The 12235-nt window shown below is 44.3% G+C and overlaps 1 protein-coding gene across 1 annotated transcript in view; it reads left to right on the top strand.

The window, feature by feature from the left end:
* spel1 (DNA mismatch repair protein spel1) overlaps positions 1–12235 on the top strand; it is an 83181-nt gene that overhangs the window by 11031 nt on the left and 59915 nt on the right. The window contains exons 3-8 of the mRNA XM_075695379.1: positions 164–199; positions 723–810; positions 1586–1731; positions 5441–5551; positions 7756–7842; positions 8275–8395. Coding sequence (XP_075551494.1) covers positions 164–199; positions 723–810; positions 1586–1731; positions 5441–5551; positions 7756–7842; positions 8275–8395 — 589 coding nt within the window. The remainder of the gene's footprint in view (positions 1–163; positions 200–722; positions 811–1585; positions 1732–5440; positions 5552–7755; positions 7843–8274; positions 8396–12235) is intronic.

The following is a 12235-nucleotide window of genomic DNA, read 5'->3' as shown; positions in this document are numbered from 1 at the left end:
CCGAGTAGTAAACATCAAAGATGCCTAAAGAGTTGCTCCAACATCTGTGTATGCTTGATGGTAAAGAGCTAGTTAGGATAAGTAAAGAATTGTCTTTCGATTACATTGATGGGATCTTGTGGCACCTTCTTCTTTTTCCAATTTTGTCTCCTCTCCTTTTCAGAAACCTGCAACTACATTCCGCTTCTTTGACAGAAATGTGAGTCTTTTAATCCATGGGCAGGATCTTGATCCACACTCCCAAGTACAAAAATGTTAATTATATTTATGTTATGATGTCTCAGATATACATGCCACTTTTCAGAAAGGTAGCTTGACTGCCAGGTTTGCAATTACAGTAGTAGCCCAGTACAGAACAGAAAGATGTTTTGTTCACATGCACTGTTATTTGTATTCATGGGTGATTGCTCCTCAACAATTCGCACATCGCAATTCTGTTGGAGAGATTCAGCATGATGTGACGGTTGATTCGTTGCCACACTGCATGCCCTCAAAGACCCTGGAGCATACAGTGGTGATCCTGCATGATTGCATATTGCTGTTTGTTATCTATCATGCATCACTAAAACATTTTTCTTTATTAAGAGATTATGATTTAGAAGTGATTCATGCCATGGTCATAACTTTTTTTTCTGTGGCATTAGAAAATCACTCTTTTATCATATTAGTTCTTGCATTATAATTGCTGAATTAGAATGTGCTTTCGAACGTTTGGATTACAGGACTACTACACAGTCCATGGAGCAGATGCTGAGTACGTCTGTAGGGAAATGTACCGCAGCATGTCTGCACTCAAGTACCTTGGCTCAGGTAGGTTGCTGGGGAAGCTGGGAAGCATTTGGATGAGTTAAGCAGCCTCTTCATTCATACCATGAAATAAGATGCAACATGATAACACCGATTGTTCACACAACAATTTTTTCTGTCCCTTAGGGTCTTAGGGTCAGCGCCAGGGAACTTGTTCACAGACATTCATTGTTGACCTGAGTCTGACCTACAGCAAGGATTGTTGAAGACTCCTATAATGTTTGCTTTTTTTGTGTTTGCAGCATCAGTACTGCTGCTGACCACAAGTAGTTGACTTTGATGTGAATAGGCAGTAAACATTTTGTCCTGGCATGCACTACCGTGACAGTGCCCTTTGCAGTGCCATGCTTGTAGATTCTGCACATGGTAGTACAAACAGTGCTGCAAAGCTGGCTTTGCTGTTTAACAGAACAGAGCTGAGGTACACAGAACACTTGAACATACTATAAACACCATCACATGGTGCACCTCGTCTGGTGCAAGCACCATGCTGTAGTGGCGCTTATAGCATGCAATACTATATAGCTCCATGTCGGCTACACTGCAGCATATTCAGGCGCACTGGAAGTTTATTTGCCTAAAGGCTTAAGCTAATTAGGGGAGTCAGTAGCCAGAGGGGTCATGTGGTTTGTGTGCAAAGCAACGCCTTATAAGGGCAGTGCATGTCCCAGTTTCTGTAAATACTACTGTGTAATTTCACTTTTCTGCTTCACAAGAAGCGTGCATAACCATTTTCAGTAGTACTGTATGTCTGCAGATTACTTGCCTAATTGTGCAGGTGACGCACGTGTGGCATCCGTATGTGTGAGCCAGCGCAGCTATGAAAATCTTCTTTCTGAACTGCTGCTCGTCAAGCACTACCGGGTTGAGGTGTACCGAAACACGGGTGCACGTGGTTCCACCTCCTGGTCCCTTGCCATACAGGTGAGTGGTTTTACTTCTAGAAAACTGGAGGAGCTTATAGAGTTTTGCCTTCTTAATGTCGAACTGGCTAACTTTGGTTTTTTGCTCTTTTACTTTATGTACCTAATCTTTCACTCCAGGCACGACAGACCAGCTGTAGCGAAAAGAACTTTATCTTTATTGCATGATAGTTGGATGCAATAATAAATAATAGTTTCTTGGCAGTATTGTGTGTGCTACACAGACATGATTCACTGCCTTCTATTTGCAAAGAAAGAAAGCTTACAGTAGTATATCAACAAACTAACTGCATGGTTGTGTGGTTTTAAACCTTTCTGCGCCACGGACAAGTTTTCTAGTCTGGAAGCTTTGTCCAATATACAGTAGAATCTCATTCACACATTAAAAAAAAGAGAGAGAGATGTACTAACCAGGAGAAGATATGACCTGAAGACACTAAAAAATGTGGCAGACTGAACTGTAGTTGATATCTACATGATGTGAAGTGTTGCGCAAATTGTTTACGGCACAAGACACCGATGCGTGCCGAGTTTGTGGGGCCTGAGCAGCCCAAGTCGCACATTGTTTTTACGGCTTCAGCAAGCTTGCGTTTGTGTTCCTTGAATTTGGCCTGAATCAGCAGCTTGTTTTGGCGGTTAGTTTTGACATGCTTGCTTGGTGTGCAGCACAGAGTTGCCAGTGTGCATTGAGCTGGTGACGTCAAAGTGGCCCAATATGTGCATTGTCATTTTTGTCTTGCGTAGTGTTTCCAAAATGAAATCGAGCTGGTGGTCTCTGCCAGAATATGATGCCGCCATAGCAAAACATGATCCTCCCTTTGCACTGCCTGCAGCAGAGAGTGGCAGCACGTTTGGAATGTTGTCTATTAAAACTGGGTGTCAACCAACCATGAAAACTGGAAATTCTCACGGATTTTGAATAGTCTAGAAATACTCAGGGAGTTTGTGCTTCAATCAGGGAAAATTAGCTCTAATTTTATTGAAAGGGAACGAAAGTCACACTAATGCTGGCTCGAATAACATAGAGGAATCGTAATTAATCATCTTTGACGCCGTATCGTTGGTTGGAGGAGTTGCCAGTGTACAGTCAAGGACCGATTTTCCGGATGCCCAATTTTTGGGATATGCCCGATAATTCAGACGGCTTCACAGCACCACCATGTACCCCATACAGTCAATGTATAAGAACGTCTAAAATTTCGAGCGCAAGAACTCCTCGGTGTCTGATTTTCCAGACTTTATGCCATTACCGCAGATCTGAAACGGCATTAATGAAAGGCACCACCGCCATCATTTTGATTATGTCCCCGCCTCGAACCGGTGCTCATGCACGCAGATCGCCACCACCACGGCAACGCTAGGCCTAGCTGCTTCGACATTCGCAATAAAGCTTCTTGCTGTTTTGTGCCGTGTTTTTTCATTGAAAGAATTCGCCGCTGTCAGCAATTGCACCAACTCTGCCTTCGTAATCTTCGCGTTAGGCTTCGAAGCTCGAAAAGTACAGCGTGTTGCGTAATGCTGCTTTTCAAAAGTCAGCTTTGCCTGAATACAGGAATGTTATGCGGTGAAGCATACACTAAGTATTACGGTGAAGCTTAACATGCGTGGAAAGGGGCACTTGTCGCTGGACACAGTATGTGCTCCTTAATTATACACGCGTGCACCCGCCTTCTCCTGTCACAGTATAGATACTGATATGCCTAATAAGTGTACTAAGAGGCCTTCAGAGCTTTTTCAGAGGTGCCTGTAGCGATTTGAGCCCGTAAGGGCAATAGCATTCATTTTTTCGAACTGCCCAATTTTTCGGATGTTTACATGGCTCCTAGGGATTCAAATATCACTTAAAGCACGTACAAGGACAAGGGACCAAGAAAAACTATGAAGACAAGCGCCGACAGCACTTGTCTTCGTCGTTCTTTTGGTCCCTTGTCCTTGTATGCGCTGTAAGTGATGTTTGAAACAATGGAATACCAGCTAGCCCGTACCCAAACCTTGCCCCTAGGGAGTCTGAAAAATCGGACTTTGACTGTGCAACTGACCGAGAGGATGCTTCAAATGGTCCATGGGGCGAACGCGCGGCGGAAGGAGGATGAGAACAGAAAGGACCAATGAATTGAGGAATGAACAGGGAAGGAAGTGTGCTGCCGCTTCTTTGAAGTAGCTTGAGCTCAAAAAACAAAGTGTCGGCTGATGCCAAGATGCACGTGTCCCTCATCTAAACCCAAATAAACTCTTTAAAGTAGTGAAGCGCTACAGTGGGGCATTGTGCACGGGCCGAGATCGGCATACCAGGACAGTTGTGCTTGACTTTGCAGCTGCTGAGAGAGAATCTCAATTCTGACGAAGTTCAGGCTTATAGAGTTGATAGAAATAGCTCATGTAGTACAATATTTGCTTCCGTATTCATCTCTTTTTATTTGTATTTGAAGATATGTTAGACTCGATTTGCAGTGGGCTTTACCATTTTCTCCGAAGCTATTTGAATCGCTGTGCATTTTACTAACCCCTCCTGTTTTCTTTTTGGACAAAACAAACAGTAGTCCTTGCTATTCAAACTGGATTAAGTCATTTTTTTTAATTTTTAGCATGCTTACTAGAGAGTGACAGCATAAGGCGACATGGTGTCAGCCTGCCTTGACACAAAGCAAAGTTCTGTGTCACTCAGGGAATTTTGCAAAGGCACTCAGGGAAAACCTGGAAAACTCAGGGAATTTGGAAATGTCAATTTGGTAGACACCCTGTAAAAGCATGCAGTACATGCTCAACAGCACTATGCCCTGCATGCTGTGACACAGATAAGTAAAGACGTTTATTGTAATAGGGTTGGTGGTGATAGTTGTGAATGTGGCGCGCGACGACCATCGAGGAGAGTTACAGTCATCATGAGGTGAGTTCTGTCGAAATTTGGGTATGTTTCTAGATGTGTTCTAGCCTCAAGGGTATTTTTATATTGGACCCACCACAAGCTTTTACTATGGATTCAAGCAGTTTGCAGATGTTTGTATGGTGCATGGTGTAAGTTAACACAAAAAAAAAGAAAAAAGATGATGAAAAAATATTTTGCTGTTTTTTATGCTATGCTAGGCTTTGCTGCATTTTGCTGGTTAAGTCCAGGAGGGAACTACAGTTGTAGCCATAATATAAGCATTATTTCTCGCACCATATTAGGGTGTACTGCGCCTTTATTCCAATGATAGATCATTTTCTCCCTATGTGTAGTGCACAACCTTTAGGACAATCCCTTTCAAGCTGAATTCTCTGATAAGGTCAACAGTTCAGGGACCTACCTTTATATTTTTTTTTCAATTGGTTCAGCGTACTTCTGCTGAGCTGAACTTTTGAGAAGATGAGTAGATTACCTAACTGCTTTTATGCTCATCCTAAAGGGAGACAGCTGTATATGAAGAGTCACCAAATTTCTTGAAGACAACCTTCTGCACACCTCTACTAGACATATAGAGGATCAGGAATAGTAATAAAGTATGTTAGCACAGAAGTACTAAACGGTATTATGTGTTGTTTTGCAGTGGCATTCTGTGAAATCTCAAGTGCTATCATGTGCATTACGTAGGCAATGCTGTTCTCTGTATGGAGGGAATTCACAACTCTGATTCTCTGAGCAGCAGACAGCCTAAAAAAATAGTTTTAAAGAATGCATATAAAATGAAGTGCATAGGAAGATAAAATAAATTGAAGTAAACCAATTTCAGGCATCTCCTGGCAACTTGGCACCGCTGGAAGATGTCCTCTTTGGAGCCAGCAGTGGAGGCCTTTCAGAGTCCAAAGGAGTGTTGGCGGTTTCTATGCATTCCAACCAACAAGTGAGCTGATTGCTGTCTGGTGTGGTCACATACTCGTGACACACTTTTTTGTAACATGACATCAAATTTCATGTGTGCATGTGTGAGTGCGCACTTAGGAATTCTGTACATTTGAGTGATTCTCTATGTGAGCATGCCCATTTCCATGTTACGCTGAGTTGTTGACTCAAACACACTTGGATCCTCAATGGTTAAGCTGAGCTAGGTTTAAACAAGTGTGATTTCTCAGATTCTGCGACAGGTGCTGTCGGTTATATAATTAGTTATTGTTACAAGTCTCTCCAGAAAAAATGAAGTAACATACAGGTGGGCACAATAAAAAATTTGGCGGGCACAAGTGCACTTGAAGAAAGTTTCATGCAGTTGTAAGTGTAGGAACTCGGGTAGCAGAATAGTTTGTAAGGTTGATATGAACTGGCGATAGTCAAGCGTTCCAGCGTAAACTTTGAGGAACAGGATGGACACAAGTACATCTGGCCAAAGTGCAGAGGACACACTTTCTGTGCAAGGCATTCGTAGGCAAGGGTGCCATTGGTTACAGTTCAGATATGCTGACTCATGCTTGTGCTTCCGGCTCTACACTATATGTGACGGTGATGTCGACTGCCAGGCAGCACGCTCCGTTTCAAGAAATTGATCCTCCCATCTTTTGCACTTATGGAAGTCTCCGTCATTCACGAAGATTCAGTTAATGGGTTGGAGATCCAGCAACTAACTTGAGTGAATTCACAGGGTTTGGGGACATGAAGCAGCTGTTCAATTGGAGAAAGAACACTTTCATTTCCACAAGGCTATCTGCTAGCTATTTCGACGTTCGCTACTGTTAGCATTGTGCCGCTGTTAGCAATGGTGCCAACTCAGCCTTTGTAATCCTCGCCAATGGCTTTGAATCTCGGAAAGCACAACGCATTGAATTATTCTGGTTTCCGAAAGTAACTTTCGCCGCAAAACAGCAGTGTTATGCAGTGAAGCATACTCGAAGTAGTGCGGTGAAGCTTAAGAAGTGTGAGAAGGGGCAATTGTCACGTGCCCCTGTGTGCATTCGTTAATTATACACGCGTGCACCCGCCATCTCCTGTCCCACTACATGCACCAATATGCCTAATAAGTTTACTGGAAGGCCTTCAGAGCTTTTTCGCATGTGAGCCCTTAAGGGCATTAATAGACACGCATTCATTTTTTCGAACTGCCCAATTTTTTGGATGTTTTCGCAGCCCTTAGGGTGTCCGAAAAATCGGACGTTAACTGTACAACAGACCAAGCAGTTGCTTCAAATGGTCCGTGGTGTGAACCCGCAGCAGAAAGAGGACGAGAACAGAAACGACTGATGCATTGAGGAATGAATGGGAAAGGAAGTGTGCCGCCGCTTCTTTGTAGGACCTTAGCTCAAAAAACAGTGTTGGCTAACGCTGAGATGCAGGTGTCCCTTATCAAAACCAAAATAAACTCTTTAAAACAGTGAAAAGCAACACTGAGGCATTGTGCGTAAATGGAGAGTACATCAGCACAGTTAACGTTGACTTTCCAGCTGCTAAGAGAGAATCTCGCTGGTGACAAAGTTTGGGCTTCATACCAATGAGGTTGCTATCAGTTGATAGAAATAGCTCATATCCGAAAATATTTGCTTCTGTGTGCATCTCTTTTTATTCCTGTTTGAAAATGTTCGACTTGATACGCAGTGGGCTTTACCATTTCTTCCGAAGCTACTCGATTCGCTGTGCGTTTTACTTAACCCCTCTTTTCTGTTTTCTTTTTGAATTGAGTAAACAGTATGCCTTACTATTCAAACGAGATTAAGTCGTTTTTTTTTTAATTTTTAACACGCTTACTAGCACACTTACTAGAGAGTGATAGCATCGGGCGACGTTGTATCAGCCCGTCTTGACATAAAACAAAGTTCTGTGTCACTCAAGAAATTTTGCAAAGGCACTCAGGGAAAGCCGAGAACACTCAGGGAATTTGGAAATGCCAACTTTGTAGAGACCCTGGTTATATGAAAATTAGCATTATATTTAAGAAAACCTTAAAAATAAATAGAAAGGACTAAGTTATTCTTACTACATTGTCTTCTTTGTTCTTGCCATGCTGCCAGTGCCTCAGTTAGCAACATGCCCACATTGCAGTGCAGTTTACTTGGTCTGAGTGGATATTGTCATTTGGCAGCACATTCACATTTGCATGCTCTCTCTGATCATCTCAAACAGACCCTGGGTATTGCTTACGGAGATGCGGTCCTGCAGCAGCTGACGGTGGCGGAATTTATGGATGATGAGCATTTCTCAAACCTCTGCGTGAGTGTGAAATTGCTTGCTTGGAGAGAGGGTTTCTTGCACAGCCCAGCAACAAGCAAAAGGCCGCTCAGGGTGTACGACCAACTTTGACGTGTCGCGAACACTGCTTGTTCAGGTTTGATTGGAACCACAAACACTCACAATGTAGAAGGAACGAGACACAATGAGCACAGTTTGTTCCTTCTTTGTTCTGTATGTTTGCCCTTCCAATCAACCACGCGTCTATACCAATTGACCCGGTTATCCACTCTCCTGGCACATCACAGTTGGTTGTATATCTCCATGGCCTTTGCTTTTCGCTGGGCTGCACAAAAACTGCACGCTTCACTGTTTGCATTTGAACGACTGCGGGCAGTACTTCACAGTCGAATGGCACAATTTAACCATGCATGGAGTGGGGTATCCTGAGGCTGTTGGTGGGCACACATGCAGGCTGTGCTGGCCCAGCTGAGCCCCCAGGAGTGCCTGCTGTCTGCCACGGACGCAAAGCGTTGCCCCGAGCTGAAGGCCCTCTTAGAGCGTTCTGGTGCCCTGGTCACCGAGTCAAAGACAAGTGAGGCATTAAAATGTCTAGGTATAGTGTATGCAAAGCTGTAAAGTATGTAAAGTAGTGAGCCCAAACTGTGTGTGTGCAGAGCGCAATTGAAAACTTCATGGGTTATCTACGCACGCGATCTTTAGAATTTTAGCATGGCAGGCTGTGCGTGGCTTGTTGAGCTGGCAATGCCTAGGACCCCAATTTGATCTAAATTTACTCTTGCTGCTTATTTTCTACCACTTTTGTAAAAATAAATAGTAAAATTGGTTTTTGCTATTCCCTTTTGCCAGTCCCTGTTTCACCTTGAGGGTAAAGCATTATTAATAATGGGTCAATATTTTTTGGATGGGTTGCCTGTTTTGATACTGTTAGGCCTAGCAAAAGGCATTGCCATTGCTGCAAAAGTGCATCGATATCGTGTCTGCAAGGTAACACCACAACATTCAGCGTTGGTCTTGCATTGGTGATGCTGAATGCTCTACTAAAGATCTCTTTGAGGGTATGCCCTTAGTAGGGTGTGGCCATTTTGTGTGTGTTTATGTAAATGGCAGAAGTGCTATAACTAATGCTCTGTACTATTACAGCAAAAGCAGTTATGGCCTCATTCCAATAGCCGTTTGGGTTGGGGATGTTGTCGGCTGCTGGTGTCTGGTGTCAGCAATGTCAGGAATGTTCAAAAAAAGGTATTCAGTACCTGCCGGGATTGAAACCGGGCCCACTCTGCAGGAGTCAGCCACACTACCACTGAGCCATGCCAGCTCCAGTGGCAGATCCAGGGTAGGGGGGGGGCAGTTTGGCGATCATCCTCCCCCCCAAAACCACTAATTCACCTCCCCCCTTTTCACTTCCCTTGAGACCGATTTTTTGGCAATTTTTTAAGCCACTGTGGCAACCATTGCTGTCTGCAGTGAGTAAAGCACCCCTCACTTCTACCTTTTGTAAGGCGCGAAACTGGCGAATGCAATCGCCGCCTTTGTGGAAGCAAGCTAATTGCTTCCTCCCCACCTCCAACTTTGCCCCATCAGAGAGCAGAAAGTCGTTTAAATAAGTGGGGCCATCAGTGCGGCATCAAGGAGGAAACTTTCCCTTCTCCCTCCTTTACTCAGAAATACATGCTCCGCACTGCTATGTTAGGAGTCCTTACTGGTATGACTCACCTTTCAGTATCAGTAGATCTGGAAACCGTTCAGTGTCATTCAAACTTGCGCTTTTCATCGCACAGAGTATGCTTTACTCATGCTCCAAGAGAGGGCAGCAGAAGTCACCTTTAGCGGCTGATATAAAACAAATTGGCAGCGACCAACTCGAGCAGTGTGCGGCGAATAATGTGTAAGCTTTTCAAATTTTTGCAATGAATATTTTTGGTACAGTAAACCTTGTTATAATGAAGTTGAAGGGGGGGTCATAATTACTTCGTTATAACTATTAGTTCATTATAGCCACTATCCATTTCTATCCACAATTAGTAAGCAAGAGAGGATGTACTCGCCACCAAATCTCACAGCAGCCCGCCATACGAAAAAAGAAAAATGGCCATCACACGGAAAAAAACAAGCAAAAAAGAAAGAACAGCAAAGAATTGCTGCTTTATTCTTGCCAAACGGATCATCACTAATTGATCAACAGCACACCAGCTGGCATCTCACTTCATAGAAAAAAGAAGTCCTAGATAGATTTTTGCCACGTCTTCAGGTGAATGATGGCATTTTCAGCTGCAGCTGCTATTTTGAGCGCGTCCTCGCCGTCATCCTGAGCGCCAAAGAAGCGGCACAGCAGGTCTGTCATATCCAGAGCTTGTGTCAGACGTCGGTACGTCGAATTCATCAATATTAGGCTCTGGACTGTTGTCCACACATTCGCCACTGTCATCATTAGGCATCCCCGTCACCGCGCACACAATTTCCACCTCCATTAGCTATTCGGTCATCACTGTGTCAGCATCGTCACTGACGTACATGCAAAACGCCGGCGTCAAGGAAAACGTCCCACAGTGCTAGGGCTTGGTCGTCCGTTGCACTCTCCCCCCCCCCCAATCGGTGGCAGCACTGATATCTCCGCTGTAACCGCTGCTGCTGACACCAAATGAGGCATACCAGAAGCAATTGGCAATAGGGCGTGCCGGTACAGCCATCCAAGCAGCCTGTAGCATCTCGATCGTCATGTACAAGGTGATCGTGGACTCGCACTTCATTCTCATATTGAGCAGAATCTGGTCGATCACATGCTTGCAATACATAACGAGTCGCAGTCTGAAGTAAAAGCATGGCATTGTAGGTTGACCTCCTCAACGACGCATGCGAGCACCTAATGCACTGCTTAAAGGTTCTTTCGTTCTTTCCTTCATTTCTTCATTCATATTCAGCCATTGAATCTTTGCTTGCTTAGGGGCATGATGTTATTTTTTTGTCTTACTAAACTAGAGAGACTGACAACAAACTTTATTTAATCCTGAGGAGCTACTGTCAGGACCTCCCAGGGTGTCTACCAACCGGGAAAACCGGGAATTCTCAGGTATTTTGAGTAGTCTGGAAAAACTCAGGGAAAACTGGGAATATCAGGGAAAATTAGTGGCAATCTTGTTGAAAGGGTCTAAAGTCGCGGTAATGCTGGCTCAAGTAACACAGGAATCGTAATGAATCGTCTTTGACATCCTGTCGTCGGCCGGAGGGTTTTTCAGTATACAGTCAACGACCGGCTTCCCGGATGCCCGATAATTTTGATGGCTTCGCGGCACCACCACGTACGCCATAGAGTCAGTGTATCGGAACATCTGAAATCTTGGATGCAAGAACGCTTTACCGTCTGATTTTCTGGACTTTTTGCCGTAACCGCAGGTCCAAAACAGCATCAATCAAAGCCGCCACCACTGCCATTTTGATTACCCTGCCACCTCAAACCGGTGCTCTCGCACGCAGATCCGCTGGCAGCCGTAGCCACCACTGCAGCTAAGCTAGACCTAGCTGCTTCGACGTTCGCTATTAAGCTTCTCGCCTTTGGGTGCTGTGTTTTTCATTAAAAGAATTCGCTGCTGTCAGCAGTGGCACCGACTGCGCCTTTGTTGTCCTCACAATTGGCTTGGAAACTTGGAAAGCACGGTGCGTTGCATAATGCCAGTTTTTGAAAGTCAGCTTCACCTCTTTACAGAAATGTTACTTGGTGAAGAATATGCCAAAGTATTGCAGTGAAGCATAACAAGAGTGGGAAGAGGCTATTGCCATGGGACACAGTATGTATGGGACACGCGTGCATCCGGTATCTCCTGTTACAATATGAACAGCGATATGCCTAATACGTGTACCGACAGGCCTTCAGAGCGTTTTCAAATGTGCCTGTGGTGGTTTGAGCCCTTAAGGCCAGTAAATGACATGCATTTATTTTTTTCCAACTGGCCAATTTTTCGCACGTTTTCGCGGCCTCTAAGAAGTTCAAAAACTCGGACGTGGACTGTGCAACTGGCCAAGAAAGTGCTTCAAATGGTCCATGGGGTGAACGAGTGGCGGAAGGAGGACAAGAACAGAAAGAACCTACGCATTGAGAAAGGAACAGGAAAGGAAGCGTGCTGCCGCCGTTTTGAAGGAGCTTCAGCTCAAAAAAAAAAAAAAGTGTTGGCTGATGCCGAGATGCAGGTGTCCCTCATCCAAACCAATATAAACTCTTTAAAGCGGTGAAACACAACACTGAGGCGTCATGCGCGGGCTGAGGGTATGTCAGGACAGTTGAGGTTGACTTACGAGCTGTTGAGAGAGAATCTCAATTATTGGCAAAGTTCGGGCCTCATACCACTGAGCTTGTTATCAGTTGATAGAAATAGCTCATATTAGAAAATATTTGCTTCTGTATGCATCTCCTGTTTAT

Source organism: Dermacentor variabilis, chromosome 6 (assembly GCF_050947875.1).
Source record: "Dermacentor variabilis isolate Ectoservices chromosome 6, ASM5094787v1, whole genome shotgun sequence".
NCBI lineage: Eukaryota > Metazoa > Arthropoda > Arachnida > Ixodida > Ixodidae > Dermacentor > Dermacentor variabilis.
This window is presented reverse-complemented; position numbering and strand designations above follow the sequence as displayed.